Source organism: Vidua chalybeata, chromosome 18 (genome assembly GCF_026979565.1).
Source record: "Vidua chalybeata isolate OUT-0048 chromosome 18, bVidCha1 merged haplotype, whole genome shotgun sequence".
Lineage (NCBI taxonomy): Eukaryota > Metazoa > Chordata > Aves > Passeriformes > Viduidae > Vidua > Vidua chalybeata.
Genome location: NC_071547.1, coordinates 2,909,768 through 2,934,760, shown reverse-complemented (window position 1 = coordinate 2,934,760; position 24,993 = coordinate 2,909,768). Strand labels below are relative to the sequence as shown.

At 42.2% G+C, this 24,993-nt stretch overlaps 2 protein-coding genes across 4 annotated transcripts in view; one reads left to right on the top strand and one right to left on the bottom strand.

The window, feature by feature from the left end:
- LOC128797270 (uncharacterized) overlaps positions 1 to 12,830 on the bottom strand; it is a 28,968-nt gene extending 16,138 nt beyond the window's left edge. Inside the window, exon 1 of the mRNA XM_053959658.1 lies at positions 12,423 to 12,830. Within this exon, the coding sequence (XP_053815633.1) occupies positions 12,423 to 12,830 (408 nt within the window). The remainder of the gene's footprint in view (positions 1 to 12,422) is intronic.
- A 514-nt stretch (positions 12,831 to 13,344) lies between these two features.
- Positions 13,345 to 24,993, top strand: part of ATP2A2 (ATPase sarcoplasmic/endoplasmic reticulum Ca2+ transporting 2) — a 43,746-nt gene continuing 32,097 nt past the window's right edge. For all 3 annotated transcript variants that reach the window (XR_008434123.1, XM_053959943.1, XM_053959942.1), the window contains exons 1-4: positions 13,345 to 13,669; positions 14,756 to 14,773; positions 14,865 to 14,947; positions 21,753 to 21,857. Coding sequence is in view for 2 of the 3 variants with exons in the window: in XM_053959943.1 (XP_053815918.1) it covers positions 13,552 to 13,669; positions 14,756 to 14,773; positions 14,865 to 14,947; positions 21,753 to 21,857 (324 nt within the window). In the remaining variant the exon portion in view is untranslated. The remainder of the gene's footprint in view (positions 13,670 to 14,755; positions 14,774 to 14,864; positions 14,948 to 21,752; positions 21,858 to 24,993) is intronic.

The following is a 24,993-nucleotide window of genomic DNA, read 5'->3' as shown; positions in this document are numbered from 1 at the left end:
CTTCAGTGTACTTGCAAATTATGCATATTTTGGCAAAGATTTTGTATCTGTAAAATGTATATATTATATATAGAACTGAATTAATCTCTGATATATTTTGCCTCATAAATACAGTTTCCTGTTTCCATGCTAGAATCTACAGCATTAACATATTCACATGCCAGTTGCTGGATTTATTCTTGATAATCCAAAGGCTGTGACTGGATGTGCTCAGCCTCTCCAAATTTCAGTCTTATCTAGCATTTTTAGTGAGTCACTCAGATAAATTATCTGAATGTCCTGGTAAAGTGACTTCTCTTGTCCAGGGGCTCTGGAGAGCTCCAATTTCCCCCCCCCCCCCCCCACATCTGACACACAATTATGGGTTTAAATGCTAAGACTGATGAACAGAATTTTTCTTCTTTTTCACTGATTTAATTTTTGAGAATGTGTAATGTTGTACCAAGAATTTCTAAATAAAAGTAGTTTTAAAAACACTATGTTAGCAAGAGCGTGGCAAATTTATTTCGGTGTGCAACAAGCCACATAAAGAAAAAGCAACACAATTAATCTGAAAATAATCTTCCTGTGGAATTGGAAAAATGAAAGAAAGGCTGGAGAAGGAGAGACACACTAATTCATTTTCTTGCAAATCATATAAGAATGTGACATATTCATTTGTACCTGAACAGAGTATTTCATTCGCCAGGAAAAAAAAAAGTTTTCTATATTTTTGCCCCATAAACTAAATAAATGACCTAACAAATTATAAAAGAAAAAAAGAACATATTTAACTTTTATTGCACTCAAATATTGAATCATACACATGGCTCATTTTCATTCATGTCTTCTTTCTGCAATATAAATGTTATGCAAAAGCATCAAAACTGCTCTTTGCTGCTGCCTTCAAGTGGAAGTTTCTCTGTGTATTATGCAAACATTTGAGTCCTATTTAATTCAGTGAAAACTGAGGCACACAGAGTCAGGCACTGAGGCCTCTGTTGGACCCAGGAGCCGAGCACAGAGCCGTCAGTATTGCACCTGCACACCCATCCCGTGGCCTCTTCCCTCTTTCCTGCCTGGGGACATTTTTGGGGACAAAAAGGCAGGCAGAGCACCGAGCACCCTCTGACAGGCTCAGAGAAGTGCTGTGCCCACTGGAAACACCCCAGATGCCAAGAACACCAACCACGTTGGGATCAGGAAATCCTGACAGCCTCCAGGGAGGGGTTAATGAAGGATAAGTGTGTACATTTGCTGTTTGGTGCTCAAATAGCACTTCCTTATGACAGCATGCATTACTTAATCTGCAAAGGTCAATGGATTGCTCTTTAGTTCCTTCCAAATGCCTGTGCAATGAACTTTGTCATTTTTCATACACATTTCTCAGCAAAGAACTGGTGGTACAGGTTTGAGGCTTAAAATGCCTCTTCAGCTGCAAACACCTCTCACTGCACTGTATTTCCACATCCCCCCACAGCGTTAGAACTGTCAGAGTCACTAAGCAGAGACTCCCCTGTAGCCTCACTCTCAATTTCCACAGAACCTTGCACAAGCTAAACAATAAGAAGTACAATTATCAATTTCCTTTTAATCCTCTTGCAATATAAATGATCAGCCAAAGTATTGAACGTGCAACACAAGGGCAAAGAGATGTAGGAAAATTGAGATAATGTTATCAACCTGCAGTGTGGCTGTGGTTAACATCAGCTTGGAGGAGCAACTTACTCTGCATTAGATCACTTCAAAAAAGAGGTGGAAATATTGCAGGTCAACAGCTTGTCCAAACTGCATAAATGCCCAGAGAATGGTATGAATGAGCAAAGCCCTAATCCTGGGAGCTAAAGCACACAGCTGCTGCTCCCCTTTCCCCATGTGGTGCTCCACTGGAACCAGGCATGCTGCTGTGGACACCCAGACCCCAGGTTTGGGATATATTCTGACCCAGTGTGGATGGTTGGAATAGCACTGGAAATCTCCACGCAGCACCAGGACAGCGGGGTTTAACTTAGCAGGTAGTGGAATGCACAAGCACAGCACAGAGACAAGACTGGGGAATTAGGCTGCTGGCAAGTAGCAGCTGAAAGCTGATTGAGCACAACAGATTGGGCTTTCAGACTGGACAGATAGGCAGCAGCTATTTAAATGGAGTATTAACAGTTTTGCTCTTAATTATTTCCAAACCTTCCAGCTAATGCAAACTCAGCACGGCATGTATTTTGGCCTCAATTAATTATTTGTTGTTTCTGTGTGAATCCAGCTAAAAGAAGGCTGAGTGGTTTGTTGAGAATTTTTGCCCCTTTAAAATAATTCTCTTAAGTGCTTGGCTTACTTCTGCAAGCAGCTGTCATGTAAGTAACTGAATCTATGCCTCACAAAAATGGTCACTTTCTCCATTTCAAGTGGAATTTCTTTCTGAAATGACACTGCCCTGCAAGCCAACAAATGGTCACCATTCTGCCAAGTGGCAGGTGGAAGGCCATGAAACTCCAGAGCTAAATGTGGAAACTCTACGCCTTCAGAAAAGGGAGATTCCTGTCTTGCCTATCTTGCATCTTACTTTTTAGTCTGGGAGGAGGTGACATTGAGGCATTTCTATGTCTGGAACAGCTTTTTCTAGAATTTTCTGGAAGTATTTATTAGGAAATTTTCTCCCAGATCCGCGCATAGTTAGTCATGTGAAAGTCACAACAGCTGGTTTACTCATCAAAGAATAAACAATTACTAATAAAAATGTCAAACCCTCCTAAACATCTCTGAAATAAGGAAATTATCTTCCTAAATATGTTTGAACAGACTGCTTTAATGCATCTATTTCCAAAAGAGGTCTGTTTTTATATCTATACTTTCTATATATCCTCCTTAATACACATTTTGAATAAAATACCTGAGATCTCTCATCAATACTAATCCAATATGGATCCAGACACACAATAGCACTTGTGACAGATAGGACAGAATGTCCTACATGACATTTATTCAGCTTGTGAGAGGACAGACATATAAAGCTTATGGCAGCATAAAGTAAAAAAGGTTCATGGAGCCAACACATGGTCCAGTGTACAGAGAGTGACTGACACAAAGCCAGCCCATCCCAAAATCTGACACATATTTTCATTGTCATGGTGAATTTATAGCCTGAGATTTTTATAGTCTTTTCCTCAAAAATCAAACAAAAAACCCCAAAAACAAACAAACAAACAAACAAACCAACCCCAAAAACAAAACCAAAAATGACCCAACCCAAAGCCCCCTTCAATTTCTGCTTTTTATTTCATTGCACTTAGGAGAAGGAGAATGTTCTGTCATCGAATTGACGTGAGAATGAGTTTAACTGAGCCTCTTTCCTAATCAGAATAATTGAATTGATGCTTCTTTGAGCCAAAACAGTAAAAAAAAATAAACTACTGGTACTACTTTGGTGTATAATAGCTTTCAGGCCTCTTGTTTGGATGATTCAGAAGGAATCAAAATGTACAGAAAGAGTAACAAAACTCAGTCTTGTGTCAGCCAGGATCAAACAAAAGGACTAACTGGCAAGTCATGGTTTCCAGTGGCAACCACAGTTTTTCAAGCCAAGATTGTTAATGGATAGGATATTAGGGGTTTCATTAAAAAAAAAAAAAATGGACATCACATTTAGTAGGAGTTGAAATGAGCTGCATACATCCCATGCCACATGGAAAGACATCTCTTTCCCATCAGCCAAAATGTCTGTACAGAAAGAAACATAAAAGCAACAGAAGCTGTTCATGGTTGCAGCACATCCAGCATAAAATGGCTATAAAATGCCCCAAATTCTAGTATTTTGAGGCCTTAACAGGTATCACAAAACCACCCAAAAATTGTCTCAACACATCAGAGTACTGAATGCTCCAAGTTTTCTTATGGAAGAAGAGCATCCCCAGGCTTTGAAGGAATACCTGCCAGATTCCCACAGCTTGGTGATTGGACATTTTTTTTTCCAAGTGGTGCTTGCCTTTAAAAGTCACTTTAATCAGAGGAGATCTCCCAGCTTTGCAGAGCACCAGGGAATTCTGCAGAGCAAATATGAATTAGCAAATCCACTTATCCCTTCCCGCAGTTGTCATAAACAGGTGCTGCATGAACACAGGCCAGAAACAATTCATGTCTTCACCATTCTCAATGAGATTTTAATTTGTCTTTCTTCTTAGCTTTTTTCTGTGACATTTGAAATGAGCAGACTCTTGTATCTGCAAGGTTATCAAGTTCACATTTGGGAATGGTACATGAACTCTACACATTGCCCCGAGGCCCAGGCCTGAAGGAATTGCAAGTGTGCAGAGATGGAATATGCAAAGACAGGAATAGGAGGTGGTTTAACCCAGCAGGCAGCCAAACACCACCCAGCCCCTCACTCACTCCACTCGAGCAGATACTGGCAGGAAAATTAACTCTGTCCCAGGCAACACCAGGACACAGGAGCACAGTGACACTGCTCACTGTGAGAAGGAAAAGTGCATTTTTGGACTGGGGAGGCAGAGGTGCATGGAAAATGATGTGATTTGGAACAACAGTGCTTCTCCCTCCCTTTGCACGGGTACAAAGAGCTCCAGAAGTGTTGTTCCAGTTCGGTGCTGCCACAACTCCCCATGTGAAGGCAGCACCAGCCAGGAGTGGAGTAGCAAGAATGCTGGTTGTGTTCTTTCAGTGCTGCAAGATTTCTGGCTGCCACACCTAAATTATTCCTGGAGTACCTGGTGCTCCTCCTCCCCCTCCTGCACGGCTGACGGAAGCTACAACGTGGCCCTCATTTTGCAGCAAGTCTCAACAAGAGCAGTAAACAGTCCGCAGCATTCCTGGCACACAGAGCAGACGGGAGCAAGAACTGGCTTTAGCAGTTGCCATCCACAAGAGACAGAGTATATTTTCCAGTTAGGAATTCTGGATAAAAGCTATGAGCCCTGGATAGACACTTGTACTGCACCTTCCATTTCAGCTATAGATTCTAGAATTTGCAGTCAGATATGGCAGGACAATGTCTGATAATGCTTTTGCTTTCTCTTTCAATCCAAGCTTCTTTTCACTACTCCATTGAAGGCAACTTTATACAAATGTGTCCAAAAAGCACAGTGTGGTGCTGCATGTTCTTCACATTTCCAGCAAGAAAATTAGATTATTTAATTTTTCATTTTATTTAATCATCTTCTGATATATTTATCTCTATAAATTTATATGTATTCATTTATCACTATATAGTAACTGAATTTTGATACTAAATACCATTAGTAGGGCAGAGACAAGAAGTGCTTACCCACATGAACCAGTGTTAGAATTAGAACTGCATTTCTTAAAATTTTGATCCATTATTGGTTAAGAAAAAAGTAAGAATCTTCATCTACTATGCACTTGGATTCTAAACATCATTTTGCCTAGTTCAAAGATTCTGTATTATGTCTCCAGCTGGCTTTTTCTCAGAGCTATACAGCTGGAGCACAAAAGTGTTCTGAAATGTCCCAACTGAATTTCAAATGAATATCAGAAATAGGCAAGGATATACATGATACATGCAGAATATGTGTCTAGGGAAATCACAGAAGATCTAGTTTCCACTAGTTGGTTATACATAAATTATTTAGGCAGTAAGCCTGTTGATTAGCTGGAGGCAAAGATATCTATTTTAGGTGTACTTATGGTCAGGATTAACTCATGAAACTTGGATGGCATCTCCCATAAAATGGCTAAAATCGTTTCAGCAACCTCATGCAAAAATTAGATAGTCTCTTTTTTATCACTTTTTATATTTTTTTTAATTATTTTTTACTTTTCCTTAACAAATAGGACATGATTTTTGAAAATCATGTGATAAATGTCTTACAAAACTACACTAGAAACTATTTAGGGTGACAGGAGAAGAAAGAGGACTGGGAGCCAGGAGACCATTTCTATTTCTAGTTCTGCCATAGACTGTGTGACTGTGACTTTGAACCTCAGCTCCCGTTTTTGTGAAATGGGGATGACAATCCTGTTCCCTCAGGGATATTTTATAACATAATTTTAATTTCTTTAAGGTTTATAAAATGCTTGAGACCCTTGATTAGAAGCTGCAAATGCAAATAATTAATCAAGTAACAGCAAACAGTATCAGCACTACTATTATTATTGTAAAGAATAAGAATATGTGTTAATGTTATTAATATCAAATTATAAGCTCACTAGCATTGTTCTGACAAAAAACCCAACCTGCACAGTGCAGGAAAATCACTGTAGCTCACTTCTAGGAACAAGAATGCTGCCAGCAGAGTTTCAATATGAGACTAGAAAAGACTTCTTTAAGTTCTCCATCTGAGCAATTGTAGGTGGTAAAAATGAATATATTTTCAATAATGCTTTGTGACATGGGAGCAGAAACAGCTTTAAGAGCTTAACAGTATTTTTAAAATATGACTCAGGGGAGGTTTTCTTTTTCTAACAGAACTGGGGGGGGAAAAACCACCCAGGAGTTAAACAATCTTTTAGAAACCCAAAACCTTGAAATAGAACAAGAATTGTAGGTCAGGATAATTTGAGTTCACATGCAACATCGTTGACATATAATAAATCTATGCATAAAAAAGCAGATGTCTTATATTGGAAGCATTGAGTTCTGGCAGATAAACTGTAAGAATTTCTGTTCTGTGAGTGATCAAAACCTACCACAGGTAATTTGGGAGCTTAAACCCCTTTGAAAACCTGTCATTTCTGTAAAATACCTAGATAGATTGTATTAAGTGGTAGAAATGAGGTGAGGAAATGGAAGCATAGGAGATCAATATAACATTTATTCCACTAAAGAAAAACATGTTCAGGTTTGGTTAGAGTCACATTAATAGAGGATGAAGGCAGTCCAGCAGGTTTTTTTCCTCCTGAATAGCCCATGTTAGGAAGCATTTGTGAAAACCTTAGAAAGGTAGGGAAAGGTGACAGACACACAGTACCCACTAATCTTACCACAAAAATATTGCCTTTTAAAAAACAAAACCCATGTGGATTGTGGGTTACACAGATTTCTGAGGGTTCAGACTAGAAGACTTTAACTGGTAAACCAAAAAGAGTATTTGGTTTCAATCCCTCATTTTGTCTTATTTCATGTCAGAGAGAAAAAAAATTACCTCAAAAGAATTTTATATTAAAGAGAATTTTGGAAATTATATTTAATATACCCCATAACCAACAGAGGAGATGGTTTAACAGCATACAAGAATTTTATCAGTGTCTGAAAACTGAAGTGTGCTACTTCACTGTATTACTAATAACTACCTATGAGTTTGGAGGAAATCCTCCACCAGCAACAGAGAAACTTCAGCTTTGTCATATCACAAAGTGTCAGAAGTCTAAGAAAAGTGGTAGTCATGTGTCATTAGTCCTAAACAGTGCCTGAAAATGGAGTCATCTCCATGAGTAAGAAAAGCTGTTCAGTCTTACATTATTGCTACTCACCTACATGGAGTGCACCTACATCTCTTCCTTTCAATATTGAAAAGTCAGAGAGAGTGTGACTTTTCCTTGTGATTCAGCAAATACATTGAATGGCAGAAGCCCATGCCATGGTGGAACTGTTTGTGGCACCGTGCAAGAACTCTGGAAAAAGGGAAATATTTATTGTTGTACAAACACCTTGATTAATGCCTCTGAAAGGGTCAAGAGATTAAAAAAACAAGTTTTAAAACCAAGTAATTCAGGTTCACTTAAACCAGAGTCTTCCTGCACAAAGCCTGAGTAACTCCTTTGCTCAGGAATTGGTGGCCCACGACCACCAGTAAAGTAATTCAACTTTCTGTTGCACTCTTGAGTGCACTCTCAGTATGAAGTTCTGCAGGTAACTACTACACAACATGATCACAGCTATGACACTCCTCACCTTGTTACAGAGAGAAAACACAGGGCAGTTCTGTAACACCCTACAAACAACAAACCACCATTTTCTAAACATTGTGCTTGGCCATGCAGCCCCCTAAAAGCTCCCAGCCCCATCTACAGAGAGCAAAACTGAGATCCAGAAGCCTACAAGGAATATTTACACAAGAAAAAAAATTGCAGCAAGCTGCCAAATTAATTAGAATTAGACCGTGATTATATGGAAAAATCAGGTCAGGATGAGATAAGAATTCAAATCATGTGGGCACCAACCAGTGCTTTATTTCTAAAGTTGATGTGCATTTTTTAAAATAACAGTCCAGCTGATTTCTTTTCCAGGGAACTGACTCACCATCAAAATAAGGAGAAATTATTTTTTCAAATATGTATGATGGACGTTGGTTCTGATAAAATGTTTCTCCCTCCCATACACCTAAGTCTCCTACTGACACAAGTATGGGGTACACAGATTTTTCCAAGCAGAGAAATAGAGACTCCCATGGAGTCTCCTGAGAGGAACCAAATGATCATGAATAAGATATAGAAATAAAATAAGAAACCTAGCAAGCCAATCTGTGATCTCTCATAGTTACTGTCACTGAGATCAGACTCTGTCTCTCTGCCTCTTTACACTTCCAAGGCAGCAAGGAGCTCTTTGTGCAGGAACAGAAATCCAGTTCCAGCAACACCATCCTTTGTGTTCACAGTCTCTCAGTCTCTGTGGAAGCCAAATTCTACCTGCTGCTGATACAGGAACACACATTGCCAAGGAATAAAAATTATTCAGAATAAACTCAGATTATCTTAATTATCAACATTCAAACTCATATTTTATCACTTATTCCTCTGCTGGGTTTGTGTAACTGTTTCATCTCAGTATTTTTTGCATTTTGCTGTTTAAGCTATAAGCTTCTTAAAGGGGGAGAGAGGGGAAAAAAAAAACCCTTGACATAATACCTTGAATTCAAAGAGCAAACTGACTGGAAAAAATAGTTACTATATTTAAACTGCATTATCCTATGACAGAACTGCAGATTTAAAACCTTTCCACTTTGATACAGCACTTTTGCAGCTTTTTAATATGCCTTAGTAAATTTCTACTGGCTGAAACATTTTAATAACTGTAATTTCAGAGGAATAAAATAGTACTGTGGGAGGAAGAAACAATGCTCCCATTTGTCACTCATGAAGACTTGTATTTGAAATCAGCCAGGGTGATGAGAGCAGTGAGTTTGGTGGTCTCAACATAAGCCCCATTAGGCAATTAGCCAGTCTGCAAAAATCATGACATAATTTGGCACAATTAAGCAGAATATTCTCACTTTGCTACATTCACTGAAAGAGATCCTATTGCAGGTCAGCATCCACGTGTTTTGGCTCAACAACTGGCATTTTATGTTGTGCTCTTCCATGCTGAGTTTAGCTCCACTCAAAACTATTAATCTTGTTTGAAAATTGAGCTACAAAACATATGTGTTTGTGTACAGCAAGAGACAATTCACATTATGACCAGTAACTCTGCTGTGAATCTGCTTTGCAGCAGTAGGGATGACTTAATGTTATTGCAATTTGAAGGAAAGCATCCTGCAGTCCTCTCTCAGGCCAAATTCCCATTTACTTCAATTAGTAAGCATTACAGGAACTGCTTTAATGCTGCTGCCTGATGTGTTGGCTGCTTCTTCTTAATATATTACAGTGAAAAAAGGTAGTAGGCCAAATGTATGAATCTACACTTCCATTATGTACATGGAATCTCAGCAAGGCCAAAACTGCCCCATTTTGTTGTGGTTCTTTCCCAGGTACCACTCAAAGGGGTTCCACTCTAATGACAAACTGCAACTTTGCAGCAGCAAAATGAATTGATTTCCTTCCTTAAAAATGGAGAATGCAAAGCTCTCTGCACCTGCTGGAAGCCTGGAAGCTTTCATGAGCTTCTTTGCTTCAGGCAGAGCTGAGGTGCTGTCATATTGATTTGGGTCAAAATAGCCATCTTTAGCTAAACATGTCCTTTAGATAACCATCTTCTTTAAGAGACAAGACAAATGTCATGGAAAGCTTTATGAATCCTTGCAGAGCGATGGGAAACAACACTGATTTCAACTCACAATTCTAAATTTGTATGATCTCAAGTGATGCCAAATTTAGCAGGTACTGCTTCTGCTGCAGTGTCTACATGGGTATTTGCAGCTCCTTCTGCACTGTGCTGTCTAGACCATGAATTGTATCTGCAAATGTTTCTCAAATGTGTAGCTGTCAGAGGATTTGAAAGGGATCACCTGCAAAGGAATCCTCAGCAGCAGCACTGGTCCTGCACTTCTAGGGAAGGACAGGGAAAGGACTGTGAAGGAAATGCAGAGGTTATTCTACCCTGGAAGAGAAAGAACTGTAGAACAGCCCTTAATTCAGTAATTCTTCTCTCAAAATTCACTGAACCATAATAGAACACGTGACAGAAATAAACACGGGCAGAGGACTGTGCTTCCAGGTTCTTTCCAGATTTTATCTAGGGTGGAAAAAAGGGGGAAGAATCAAGTTCTCTCTACTGAATGGACGAGAGAGAAACAACGAATGGGAGCTGTAGCTGAACTAGTGAACTCCAGAGAATGCCAAGAGTTCTCCAGGATTTGCTAGAATTCAGACTCTTGCCTTCCTAGCACCATTTCCTTCTGTTAAGAAGTTGGATAGAAAGAACACAGTAACTACTTTATTCTACCCTCTGCCAAGATCTAATTGCATGTGCCATGCCTCTGGTATGCTTAAAATAATTTTCCATAAGGTCTTTGGGAAACAGGCACAAAAAGGAAACCAAGAATGACATAGGAAATAAAACACAGAAATACAAATAAAATGAAATGCGACCTGGGTTTCTTTCTAGTATCATTCTGTTTTGAGAATTGTTACAGATGCTTAATTGTAATACTTTAAAATAGTAAGAAAATGAAAAGCAGGACTTTCAAGTCCATTACATGTGCACTTGTACATGAAGGCTAGTAAATACGCTTGTGTGTAAAAATAATGCTTGGTAAATGTATTTTTACAAAAAAAACTTATATATAATCCAGGTTTCATTAATGTGGTAGAAGGGAAGAAACTACTCATAGAGATATATCGAGCTGTTATTGAAATACATTAATTCAAGTAGCTGGCATTATTCCATATGGAATTATTGTGTAAATAATGTATTTTTAATGTTGCATATGCATGTGTACATGTTTTGGGGATGGTGGCATCACAGGTTCATGCCGTATCAAGAAAATTATTAAAACTGGTTAAAAAATGACAGTAAATTGTATAAATTATATGCACCTGTCATGTTGACATTCCTCACCTCTGTAACAAGCTAAGTCTGTTTAGGTGTAGTGTGAGGTATGAAAAGCAACATAACTCTACTGATGCAACCTTTGCCCATGCTGATTAATCCTGCTGATAAGCAAGATGAAATTAATATGGGCATGGCATGGAATAAGTGATTGCCTTACCTGAACTAGGTCATCAGATCTAGCTCAGGAATTTTCATTCAGAACTGCCCTGTGAAGTGTAGGCTGTCAAGTTATCCTTCCTTGGACCTTGGCCATTCACAGAGGAGTCTTTTCGAGCAGTTGCACTTTTGCTAGAAAGGCTATAGGGCCACACATACCCTAGAACACCATAATTTTACATGGGCTGTCCCCTCTCCATCCCTTTTCTAGCACAGAGGTAAGACTGAGATATTTCATTCCAGATCAGTTTCTTATAGCATGGTGCTGTGGGTGGTTTGTAAGTGGTGGAAATGCAGATTGTAGGTAGGATCTGCATTTATGTAAGCCAGCACACATGTAGGGATCAGCTCTGGTATTTGCACAGGCATATGTACACAGGAACATCACTTGGAACCAAGTTTTAAAGGTGTTTATGCTGATCGGCTCGCTGTGTTGTGCGTGTGTGTTGCAGGTGTATTAATGTCAGTTGGTGCCGATTTCTCTTTGGTTTGTGTTCACTGAAGTTCCCATAAATTACCGGGTGGGATTGGACGGATCAGTCAATTCTCTGTGCTCTCTCTCGGTTCCTGTGCCTGTGCCAGGGCCGAGACACGGTGCTGAGGAAAGCTGGTACCTCACCCCACAGCCGCGCTGAAATCACAGCGTGCAGTTTATTCCTCCTCACGTTATCGCCGGGGCTGAGTGTGCTGTCACCGGGATGTGTGCGACGGCAGCTGGGGACACTGCTCAGTGCCAGCGCAGGGCACGACCTCTGGGGAGCGACCCCCGCCACAGCACCGAGGCACATGGCCCTCACCTCTGCACACTCGTGATGCATGAGGCTCCTGTCGCGACAGAGGCCGGTGCAGCCCCACAGAATCACGGTCTTTAGGGTTGGAAGGGACCCCTGAGATCGCCCAGTCCAGCCCTCTGCCAAGGCAAGGCGAGACAGGAACGCGCCCAGGTGGGTTTGGAATGTCTCCAGAGAGGGAGAATCTACGGCCTTCCTGGGAGAGCCTCACCCTCACACTCTGACCGGATGATGCTCCTGTCGCGCCAGAGCGCGCCAGCCTCAGTCACCCTTTGACCGGATGATGCTCCTGAGGCGGGGGCCAACCCCAGACTCACCCCTGGACGGGATGAGGCTGCAATCACGACAGGGTGAGGGCAGTGCTCACAGGACGGCTGGCGCTCCTGTCGCGACACGCGCCGGTGCAGCTCCGCGCCAACCCCCGCGCCAAGACCCCAATGGCGGGCAGCTCCCCTCAGGCCGCCCCGCTCCCCCTCACCGCGGGCTGAGGCCGGGACAGCGGCGGGAAAGCGGCCACCGCACCTGCGGGGCTGTCCCCGTGCGCAGCGGAAGCGGCTCCACCGCGGCGTGAGGCGCAGCCGCCGCCGGGCCCCACGCGGGAGCACGGGCGGCAGCGGGACCGCGCTGCGCAGGGGCCGCGCCGCAGCCATCGCCTCCGCCCCGCGGGCGGGGCCGCCAGCATGCCCGCCCCGCGCCCCGGCCCCGCCAATGAGCGGCGTCCACATGCCGCGGCGGCGAGAGAGCGCCGGGCGGCCCCCGAGTTACATTAGAGCCGCCGCCGCCGCCGTGCGACCGGAGCGAGCGGAGGCAGCGGCGGGCGCGGGGGAGCCCGAGCCGTGACGGCGACAGCGGCCTGGGCCGGCCGGGGGGGAGCGGGCTGCTAGAGAAGGAAGGAAGGGGGCGATCCTGACCCTTCGCGGGCAGCGGGGCAGCTGCGGCTTTTTCTCCCCCGCGCCGTTATCGCCCTCCGTTACCGGGGGCGGCTCGGAGCCGCTGAGGCGAGCGGAGAGGCCGCTTGGCCACCTGGACGCGGCCCATCCCCGCAGGGACCCGCCGCGGCACCGAGGCGACCGCGGCTCCGGGGGCCCGCGCTCTCCCCGCCCGAAGTCCCTCGTCCCCGCCGGAGAGGCGGCTCGGCTCCCTCGGAGGCGTGAGGGGTGGGAGGGGGGTGGGGGCTTTTTTTTTTAAATTTTTTTTTTTTTTTAAGGGCAGCTTTCCCTGTTTTTTTTTTTTTTTAAATTTTTTTTTTCCTGCCCCTCCCGGCCTCCTCCGCGAAGAGAGAGGTGTGCTCGGGCCCCTCTGCTGCGGGAGAGGGTCTATGGTGATAGCACGGGGGTGGTGAGGGCTGAGGAGGGGTCTCGCCGCCGCCCCCGCCGCCGCTGAGGAGGAGGAGAGGGAGGAGGAAGAGGCGAGGCACGGCACCATTTGCTGCTCCCTGCCCCAGCCATGGAGAACGCGCACACAAAGACTGTGGAGGAAGTTTTGGCTTATTTCGGCGTCAACGAGAGCACCGGGCTCAGCCTCGAGCAAGTGAAGAAGCTGAAGGAGAAATGGGGCTCCAACGGTAGGTGAGGCGGCCCGGCCGCGGGGATGCTGCCGCCGGCGCTCGCCCTCTTCCCCCTCTGCTCCCTTCCCCAGCCCTCTCTGCTCTCCCTCATCCTTGCCGGGGCCCTGTGCGAGGCCTAACGCGTGTGCACTGGCAAAGCCGGCATCTCTTCCAGGACCCGGAATAGGAGCGAGGGAGAGAAGATGGCTGACTTGAACTCCACCTCGTGGGTTTCTTTCAATCCCGAGCTTGCAGGGCTGCTCTGGGGAGGAGGGTGTCACCTCCGTTCCCTTTCACCCTTACGGTGGGAAACCTTCTTCCATTCTGAAATGAAGCGCTTTGGCGTTTGGGATTTGCCTTTTTTTCTTTTTTTTTTTTTTTTTTTTTCCTCGTCTTGACCTTCATTTTCCCCAGCTTTTTAGCGCCTTTCAGCCCCTTATTTTATAGTCTCTCCAGTCGGGACACAAAATTCAGTCGATTTTTTAAAATCCTCACTTCTTGGTTGTCCTAGTCCCTTTTGAATTCCCTTGCCCTTGTGTAAAAATGAAAATCTATGAGAAGATTACACGGTGGAAGTGTTTTTTTAGCTTTAACACTGCTTTTATGCCTCTTGGGTTACTAAATCTAGTTGCAGGAACATAAAGGGGAGAGCAGAAATAAGGACATACCCTTAAAATGGAGGAAAGAATCTGAAATATTTTTAACCAAGTTTGATGGTTTGTGTTTTTTTGTTTTTGAAGTGAATGTGGAGGAAAAGCTTTGTCAGAAAGCATTTGAAGAGCGTTTTGAGCCTTTGACCCTTTGTGTGCAGCAACAGCAGAAGTCCCACAGCTGGCTGGAGTGATGACTTGGCTGAATTATAACCCTTGGCACATTCCTGCGAACCTTTATGTGTCTTAAAATGCAAAACTCTCAGGCCCATTCACACACTCTGGTGAAAAGAGCAGCCGGAGCGAGGATTTCAGTGTGTCTGTCAAATCCAACTCAGCTGAGCGTGCAATTTAGGAAGAATATCTGGTGTGGATGCCTGATAATGCTCTAATGTGTTTTCTTTGATGATTTCTTTTCTTTCACATGCTTCCTGGAAAAATCTTCCACTAACAGAGCTGCCGGCAGAGGAAGGTGAGCATGGTTATGAAATCTTCTGCTAATTCTTGTTGATAATTAATTTTTGTACATGTGCGTGACTCAATGGCTTTGTTACATATTGCAGGAAAAACCTTACTCGAGCTTGTGATTGAACAATTTGAAGACTTACTAGTTAGAATTTTGTTGCTGGCTGCTTGCATATCTTTTGTAAGTATGATTTTTTTTTTTTAAATTTCCTAGGGTTCTGTATGGCAGAGTGACATATTCCAGTGTATATGACCTGTACATACTGAAATTATTCTTTCTTGCTGGATAGATGCAAGATTGCTGTCTCTTAAACTAGTTCCTTGTGACAAGGTTTCTGTGTGGTGGCCAACAAAAATTTTGGGGAGTCTTTCACTGCATGAGTCATAAGTACATAACTGCACCAGACAGGTATTTTAAAAAGTGCTTCTCATTCAACCCAGTTTGCTTCTTTGAGGTGGGATTTCCCAATGCTGCTGTTGGCTTTGAAAATTAACCTTGAGTAAGTAAGCGTTTAACTGGACATTCTTCTTGCCTTTGGGTTAATCTTTATCAAGCTCGATGTATAATCGTTGGAAGACGTTTTTGGATGCAAGGCAGACTGTAAATAGAATCTACATGGCGAATATTCCAGTTGCCTTCCCTTTCTGATAATAGCAAGGTGACAGTTGTTGCTTTTGACAGTGACAAGAATGTTGACGGCTGTGATGGCACCATTGTTGACCAAATTTGGTAACTGACCTTTGGATAGTCAAGTCATTAAATGGACATCTTGCTTTGCATACAGGACTAAAAGAACAAGAATGTTTTCACTTTTTTTTTTTCTTTTCTAAAAAAAAGCATGATTAGGCAATCTTCTTATATTATGTGCAAATGGTATGTGCTTGCTGAAAAACTGGAAAACGGAGTGAAGACTCAGAAGGAAGGTGAAGGCTGTATTTCTTGGGGAACTGGACAACAGAAACAAAAGCTTGCAGAGTATTAAATTGTTTAGGTAGGGAGTAAAAGTTTACAGTAGACTTTGCCCTGGAGTTGTAATTAACTACTTGAAAAAAAAAAAAAAAAATGCTGCAGCTCTTGGGGGGAGTGGAAATTGTGGTGACTCTTTAGCTAAGGGCAAGCTAATTAGGATGGGCAGAGGAGAATGTGCTCTGGAGCTGTTGTGTGGTGGGGGAAGGGTTGCCTTGGTGCTGCAGTTTGTGCTGTCCTGGGGATCTGCTCACCCCACACCAACACCTTCCAGAGGCCTCTGGCTTTGGGTCTGTAATTCACCAGTACCAGCTGAGCAGAGCCTCAGTGACATCAGACCTGACCATGGAGACAGATGTGCTTCTCTCACTCCTCTCTTTCCTGGGGAGGAAATCAGGCTGGCTATTGAAAATTGAATAAACAGTCATTGAAGAGCATTTTTTTCTTTTTCCCCCTTTTCCTCACAGAGGGTGAGAAGGGGATGTCGTTTTGTTCCTGAAAAGTCAGGAGTGTTTCTGTCATCTCATGAGACAAATGACAGCGCAGAAGTTTGTTAGCTTTCCGTGCCAAAGTAAATTAGTTGTTTTTATTATAAACAAGTAAGTGAAAAATCAGATTTCCCAAATTAAAGCTTTGATTACTGAGTCTGAGTAAGTATGAGACCAGACTGACAGAGGTCATAGAACATACACTGCTGAGTCCTCTTGGAAAACTTGATTAGTAGCTGAATTCACTTGCTTTTTTCAGTATGGTTAATTTTTCTATCTAATTAAGAGGAGATTGTAGTCTAATGGAGTGTGGGATAGATTTGGGTTCTCTGCTTCTGTTCAGCTGACATGGTACATGACCTTGGGCTACTGCTCTGCCTTTTCTGCCTTCTATTTTGGAGCTACAGAGGCACACTAAATTGATGTTAGAAGTAAAGATTTTTCTCTGGTGAAAACTAAAACCCCTCTAGATCTATTATGATTTTGGTACTTTAAAAGTTCTTCCCCTTTGTGTTTGTTTCTGGTGTTTTCTTTGCTCAGAAGGTGATCGTGTTATCTGTTTTTCTTGGGTTTTAACACTTTTTCCTGATGAAAGCATAATACAGACTTTTGTAGTAGCTGTAAAGCACCATTGGATATGTTGATACAAGGATTGCATTACTGCAAAAATAGGATGTAATTACATCACCTAAGTTCTGGTGTTCTTGACCAGCTGTACATTGTCAGTTTAGAAAAATTAAGATGGAGGTATGAGAGAGAGGATCTCGAAGTATATAGATAATTTTGGTTTTTTTGGTGTTGAGGGAGTTTTTATGGCAGTTGTGTTACAATCATAAATCATATTAGTTTCTTGCCGTTAGAACTGCCTGCACAGTAACACACTGGGTTTTGTGCAGAAACATCCCTTCTTATGTAGAACATAAACTTGTGTTCAGAGTGCCTTTTGTGCCCTCTGCTCCCACACTGCCTGTCAGGTACGTGTCAGTAAAAGAACTCAGAGCAGCAGCTCAATCTGTGTCAGCCAGGCTGATTGCCGGGGTCAGATGCTGCGTGTTTGTGGGCTGTGGATCCTGTGTCCTACATTCCAGGTCAGAACTGCTGTAAGGGATGTGCCTGGTTAGTGAAAGCCTTAAGTATGGCTTTTGAAGAGAAACAGTATAAATAATTTCTGATGGATCTGTGCATAGACTTGTCTCAGTCTTCTGTTGGATCCGTGAAGCCTCTGCAGAAATGAATCTGTGGAGTGTATTCATGGCTTTTAATTCTTGATACTTGTGTAGCATGTGCTCAGATCTACAGTGTTTACTGAAAAGAACAGCTTGCTTTGCAGTATAAATGATTTTGACAGGTTGCAAAACGTGAACTGCATCTGATGTAGAATAATTCCTTAGTGAAGTGTGGCTGCTTTAAGCAGTGGTGTGTGCTGAACTCTGCAGTCTAAGCTCTGCATCACACAGTGGATTTTCTCCTACAAGGTGCAGTGTAGGCTATAAACTCCACCAAAACTTGAAGTGTTTGTAGAACATCCTATGAGCATTCCCTCCCCTCAATTATTCCTTTAATTCATAAGCTGACTTAGAAGTGAATGTCCTGAGAATGTTTTCTAATAGTGGATATCTGTGTTTAGATTAAAACAATACACTGTGCTTTAGCCCAGAGATTGTAATAGCCTGTAAATTAGCATGAGTACAACCTAGCTTGTGGTAAAAGGTGAGCGAAGGTCCCCTTGGAGGAGTAGGATGTGTCAGTAACAGTGTTGCAGGCTTTGCCCTGAAATCACCCCACAAGCTACCTGTTAAGGTCAGCAGCAGTGAGTGTGTGGCACAAGATAAGGGTTGCTGTAGAATGTGACACTGACATGCTTTTAGCTAAACTTAGATCGCTCATTAGCATGAGGGTAGGGGTGATAAAAATGTGAGAAGTCATTGTGATTCCATTTTATGTTGCAAAAATTAAACTGTGGGTGACAGGTATTTTTTTTTTCCTCTCTTATTGCTATGATAATATATTTATTTTCAGGAATACGGCATAACATTGATGGGTGCTTACAATCTGTGAACTCAGTAAAATTCTTAATTTTGTGCTTATACATGTGGTCACGATGTTGGTTTGTGTTTGAGATCTTTTCCTCTGACCTCCTTGTGTAGCAGACAAAAATCTCTACTGAATCATGGAACTAAAATTGGCAGGTTTTTCTTTGTTACCTGGTGTTCAGTATAACTGACATGGATGGAACAGGACTACTGAAATAGTTTGCATCTGCTTATTTTTAAGTTAATTTGTACTGAAAGGAGAAATCACTAAAAGAGGCGTTTCTGAGCAGGAGTTGATACTCTGTCCAAAATATATTAAAACTGAAATCACATAATCCTGTGAGAAAACTCTTAAAAGCAGTCCATGTGTTTTGTATGACCTGCTTTAATTAATCCTGGGCTTCTTTTTGTTGGGATGAGATCTTACCTCTCCCAGCTTGCTTCTAAGTTTCTGTTGTCAAAATGAAAACCAAACAAAAATCCCTGTTTGGTTGCTGACAACAAAGTATTTGCTTTTGCTCTGTTAGCGGTGAGCGGGTACAGCCTGCTGGGCAACACAATTCTGTCTCCAAACTCCCATTCTCCAATTCAATTGTTGTTACTTAATGACACCTAGTCATCTGAGGTAACTTGTCTCCATAACTGCCCTGACAATAGAGATCCTTCACTTGTAGAAATGGAAAAAGCTGCAAGGGCACTTGTGCTGTTTCAGCCGCTTCCATCAGCGCTCGCCTCATTGCTGGCTGGCTTTGGCATTGTACCTCTGTCCCCTTTTTACAAATAGCCAAGTGCTGTTTGCCTGTCATTGTGTATCTTTTGCCTCAGAGTCCTGCAGGTCCACCCCATTAGGCTTTGTTTAAAATAGGCTCTGCAAGCCATAGCTCTGGCAGCCCTGAAGCAGATATGCTGAATGAAAGTTGTCCTTCAAGCTGCTTGTGTTGGCTGTTGATATGGGGCTTTCATGTCTTGCTATTATTTCACTTATATTTTTAGGCTTGCATTTCTCTTGAGCAATTATCTTTTTTCTTATTCTTCCTACTTTCTTAAATACATGGTGACTTTACCTATTGACAGTAGTGCCTGACCAGAGCATTGGAGATCAATGACCTGGAAATGAAGCTGTTCTACATGTGAGTTTTAAGTGATTAGGGCTGAAACATGATGGGGCCCTTCTGAGTAGCAATTGAAAAAAAAAAAAAAAACTCTCACTGTAAACCTCTCCAGGGTCTTAAAAGTGTGCTACTGAAAACTTTCTGACAAGGACTCAGTGACTTGGACAAGAATTGTCTAGTCTTTACCAGGCCTTGGCATATGGTCTGTTGTTACTAAAAATGCAAAGCTAAATATTTATTATTGCTTGTTCTACTTCCTCTTTGTTTTTCTTGCCTTTGTTTTGTTTTTTTTACTTCAGATTGCTCTCAAATAATGAATCGTGTCTGTTACAGAATGTGTTGTGTATCACAAATATCCTAAGTGAAGTGTTAATATAGCTGTAGTCTGCTATAGCAAAAACAAGAAGTTGCAATGTATTGGGTTATTTTATGTCTATGTTTACTAAATTGTTCTAGAACTAGAGCTTGGATTGTTCCATGATAGTAATTGTGTAGATACTTCTGGAGAGAAAAATGTGTGTTGCTGGCTTCCAGGGTTAACTAGATACTTCACTTTAGTCTTGTCACAGATTGATAATTTCACCAAAAAACAGCAGTAAAAATTTAAACCTTCAGGCTCTATACTCTCAGGAACTCTAATTTCAGTTCATCTGCTCTTTTTGAAATAATGACTTATTGAAAGAAAAGATCCCTTGAAAACTTAATTTTGGCTCTCCTTGACATACTTGGATCTTGCTGTCCTTGTAGCTCCTTTCCTTACCTCTGGAAGTTGTGGCCTTTCTCAATGTTATTTTACAACACACGTGGTCTTAAATCAGAAAAGATTCTGGTTTAACCTCGTGTAAAAGAGATGTTTTATTCCAGTTAACTTTGTAGGTGCCTGCTCAGATAAGCACGTCACAACATAATTGAATTTATTTGCTTTGTTTGGAAGCAAAGCGAGCTCTACAGAACTCCAATAAAGAAAGGGAGGGAAGAAACAGATTCTGATGGCAGCGTGTGGCCTTGTGTACGCTGACAGATCTGGAAATGCCCCACTGGCCTCTCCTGTAGCTCCAGGGGCAGCAGCAGCTCTGGTGCAGCGGGGAGGCTGCCCGTGGCACAGGGATGTGTGTGGGGTGAGCAGGGACAGCAGGGCCTGTCCCACTGCCCCCACAGGGCAAATGGCAGGAGCTGTTCCAGGGATTGGAGAGATCCCAACTAAATCTGTTCTGCAGGGGGATTACACAGACCCTCAAAGTGTTGTGTTACCAGTTGGAATGTTGCAGTCGTATTAATCACAACCTGGATCTTACAAGTTTATCCCTTTGTAATAAAAATTTCTTGTTGCCTTGGATTTGCTTGACAGTCTGCTTTCTGCTTGAGGCTTTCATGCTGCTACTCCTTCCTTTTGACATCCTGGAGTGTCTCACAATTGAGCAATAGCTTGGAGCAGCATGTTGGTGGAATCATGGGCTTGCTTTAGTAACAGTTTGCTCGCTGCAGTCTTCTAGTGATTCAGAGTGCTGTTGCCTGACTACCAGCCCTAATTATCTCAACACGTTGTTCCTATTTACTGTCACTTTCCAGGCTTCCTGTTGCTCAACATGTTGACAAAAATGCTCTTCCTCTCTGGTCATGTTAACTTGACTTTTCATCAGTGACTCCAGCATTCTGCAGAGGCCCTGACACTTTCAAGTCGAATGACAGATACCTAACAAGTGGAGTGCACTTTTAAAACAAATGAATTAAAACAAAATCTATGTGGAGCCTTTTATGCAAGTCCTCAAGTTTGATTTACCTTTTAAAATCCAATTTTGAGTTTTATCAGCTACTTGGTTTACAGTCTGGCTTCAGATATAACTATGCCATTCCCCTGGATGCTTCAATATGACACTACTTGTATTTAAATAAGTAGATGATTGGTTTTTGTATCTACTCACGGAAAACTTGTAAAGCTGTTTCCGTTTGTGTGGCTAAATTACTGGTACAGGCAATTAACTTGCTTAAAATTCAGATTCTGACAAGTTTTTAGCATTTTAGGCTGTCAAACTAATCCATGTCCTGTTTTACAAAGTAATTAAGTAATTTTTTTCATTGTCATAACTGTTGTCACGACTTCTGCTTTCACTTCTGAAGCAACAGTAGCAATTGTTTCCCAGATAAATAGCTTATTCCTTTAAAAGAAGAGCAGCCTCTACAGTGAACTTTGTACTGCTTTAGTAAAGATTCTTTCTCCTTTTCCATCGCGTTTTGCCAACTCATTCATGAATTACAAAGCTACAGACTTGGTAGATTGAGGGGTTTCCAAAACTGCTGAAGTCTAAGCATTTGAAACTTAACAGGCATAAAGTTTGCAAGGTGTCTGTGTAAATCAGGAATTTAAACCACTGTGTTTCTCTTGCAGGTCCTGGCCTGGTTTGAAGAAGGTGAAGAAACAATCACAGCATTTGTAGAGCCTTTTGTAATCTTACTCATATTAGTAGCCAATGCAATTGTGGGAGTGTGGCAGGTACGCAGTTTTACAGCATCAAATCACAAATGTTTTGGGGCTTTATGGTTTAAGAGGAAGCACTGTACCCTGTAGTGTTGGGTGTTCTTACAAAGCAAGTAGGATGTGTTGCTAACTCCAGATTCCTGAGAGTCAGCAAACCATAAAGCTTCTCAACAGAAAGTGTTGACTTAAAGGTAAAATGAAAGCTTCAGAAGTGTTGCCAGAAAGGCAAAATGCCCATCAGTGTGTTTGGCCACACACTGCTGAACACATGAACGAGACAGGCCAGAATAAAGCCCTGAATTCAGGCAATAAATCAGGCCGTGCAAAGCTAAGAACAATTGGGGTGGTTTGCTTGGGTTTTTTCCTGACTAAGGAACAAAGGATGGAGCACTTGTAATCTTGTTTCTTTTCTGTTTCCTCTTGAGACAACTGTTGTGTTTTAGTAAATTATTAATACAGTATTAATTCTCCCTATTCAATTACTATAGTACCTATTAAGTGTACATCCAAAGACTGCATGTCTGTCAAAAGGCACAAGTTTCTAAAGAAAACATCTAAATACCATAAAACTTTTCCTATACTGTCAGCTGTGACATTAATTTGATGCCTTTTATAAATCATATAGACAGTAGTACCATAACATAAAATCACACTTCATGAGATGCCAAAACAAAAATGTTCACATCACTTCATTTTGCTAATTTGATCACTTTAGACAGTGGATGTTTTGTTAGAAGTTTTTTTCCTGCATATAAAAAATGTTCTAGGATTTTATGGTAAGTTCTTTGTATTATTGGTTGGTTTTGTTGGGATTTTTTGTAAGGGGGGGTGCTAACGTGCCATAATTACTTTCTCTCTTAGTGCACGAGGCTTCGTGCTTTAAAAAATATGAAACTGGTCAAAATAACAAAAATTAAGAGTAGGAGTCTTGTTAATAGGTTGAAACATATTAGAGAGGACCCTGCCTGCTGGAAGAAGTGGCCTTGAGTGGCCTTGCTGCCCATTCCTGTGCTCTGCTTTGTGCTGTCCCAAGTGAGCTGGCTGAAGAGTGTTCCTCAAAATTCAGTTTTTAGCAGTGCCCAGCTTGCTGCCCACCCTGCTGGAGCAGGATTGCAGGGAAGAGATAATGTTGGTCAAGGGGTGACAGCACTGCCCCCTTAAATGACATTTTATATTCAAGTCTTCATAAAGTAATTGTGCAAGAGTTAATGTTTAACTTGAAATTCTTGAGCTGCAGTTCTGCAGGTACTAATTTTAAGCGTGAAATGGAAGCTAAAGCTGTCTGTACAGTTTGAGAATTTTTCTTGTGTAGTTGTTTCCCTGTTGTAGGAAATGATCAGGGTTTTTTTCTGATGTCACAGTATCAATGAATACCTCTATGTATACTTCTATATGCATGGAACTTCATTGTGAAAGAGAGTTGCTGCCCAGATGAAATGACTCATTCCCTTGTTCTAATGGGCATGGAAAATCAGCCACAGTACACAGTCTCCACCCATAAATGTATCTGTTCCTACAGGTACCAGATGTGAGCACTGAGTCACAGCTCTGCCGCCCTCAGCCTTTCCTCTCACGTGCACCTTTCCCCAGGAGCACCTGCCAGTGCTCCAGTGCCTCCAGGGTAGTCTGGCTACCACAACTTCAGGCAAACTGCAGCAAAAAGACTCAGTCTAGCACTCTGAGCTGGCTGCATGAGCTGAATCGTGGAATTGTTGAGGGTGGAAAGGATCTTTAAGATCATCAAGTCACACTGTTAACCCAGCCAAGGCCACCATGAAACCATGTCCCTGAGGGCCACATGTACATTTTGGATACCTGCAGGCATGGTGATTCATCCACTTTCCTGAGCAGCCTGTTTGGATGCTTGACAACCATTTCTGTGAAGAAATTGCTGCCAATACCCATTCTAAATTTCTCCTGGTGCAACTTGAATGTTTATTCTCGTTCTGTTCCTTTTCTAAAGAGTGACAAGGTCCCCCCCGAGCCTGCTTTTCTCCAGGCTGAGTTCCCCCCAGCTCTCTCTGGTGCTCCAGATCCTTCCCCAGCTCTGTTTCTTTCCCTGGTCATGCTCCAGCCCCTCCATGTCCTTGTCAAGAGGGGCCCAAAACTGCTCCCAGGACTGGAGGTGCCTCAGCAGTGCCCATCCCCTGTGCTCTGATCTTACTGGCTGCACTATTTCTGCTCCAAGCCATGAGCCATTGGCCTTCTTGGCTACCTGGCCAAAATTCATGTTGAATTTTTATTTCTCCTTTTGGAAGAAAAAGTTCTGTTGAAGTAACCTTCATTTTGTGGGACTTTAAGGTTTTACCTCACAGTGACTCATAGTCCACAGAAAAGCAATGTTGGTGTCCTAGTGCTGAGGAGCAGAATTAATTCACCTGGTGGAATATGGGGCTGGTATTACTTGCACTTTTATGGCTCTGTACTAATATCTGCTCTGCCAGACCCTGAGCTGTGCCATGTAAATAAATGTTAGTTCCTTAAGGTAGTTTTGGTAACAGTCATTTTCAGCTGCACTTTTACAAGGAACTAGTGAGTTCCTCGACTTTTGAATTTCTGATGGTTTTGTTTCTGCTTTGACATGCAAGGAGGAATTTTTTATTATCTGGAAAGGCTGATGTATATTTGAAGGGCAGATGTTCTAAAAACTCTGTGCACTCTACCATTATCTATAATTATCAGGGTTAAATGACATTTGTTCTTGTCAATAGGCAGGGAAATGGAAAATAAGTTCTTTTTCCAAGAGCTGGAGAAGGAGCACTGATAAGCTGCTGGTTTCTGCAGTTGTTCTTTATCCAGGTGGCATCACAATACTGATACCAATCTCTGCTAGAGCTCAGTGAGAGGACTGCAGCTGAGATAGGAAAGCTGATGTGTTGGTGGAAATCAAAAGGTTTTCCTTTGTGGGGATTAATCCGAGTTTGTAAATTGTTTGGAGGTTCTGGGGAAGTTTCTAGTGTATGCTTTAATTTCACTTCAGCATGACTTGATTTACTGAAATAAAGTTGATAATAAGTTGGCTTCATCATAATTTGATCCTTGATTTGTGTCAGTAAATGAAATTCAGCAGTGCTGGTCCACTCCAGGCTGAGTGTAAGCTGCTCCAGCCAAGGTACAGCCAACACCTACATCCACAAATCTTAATTCTGGT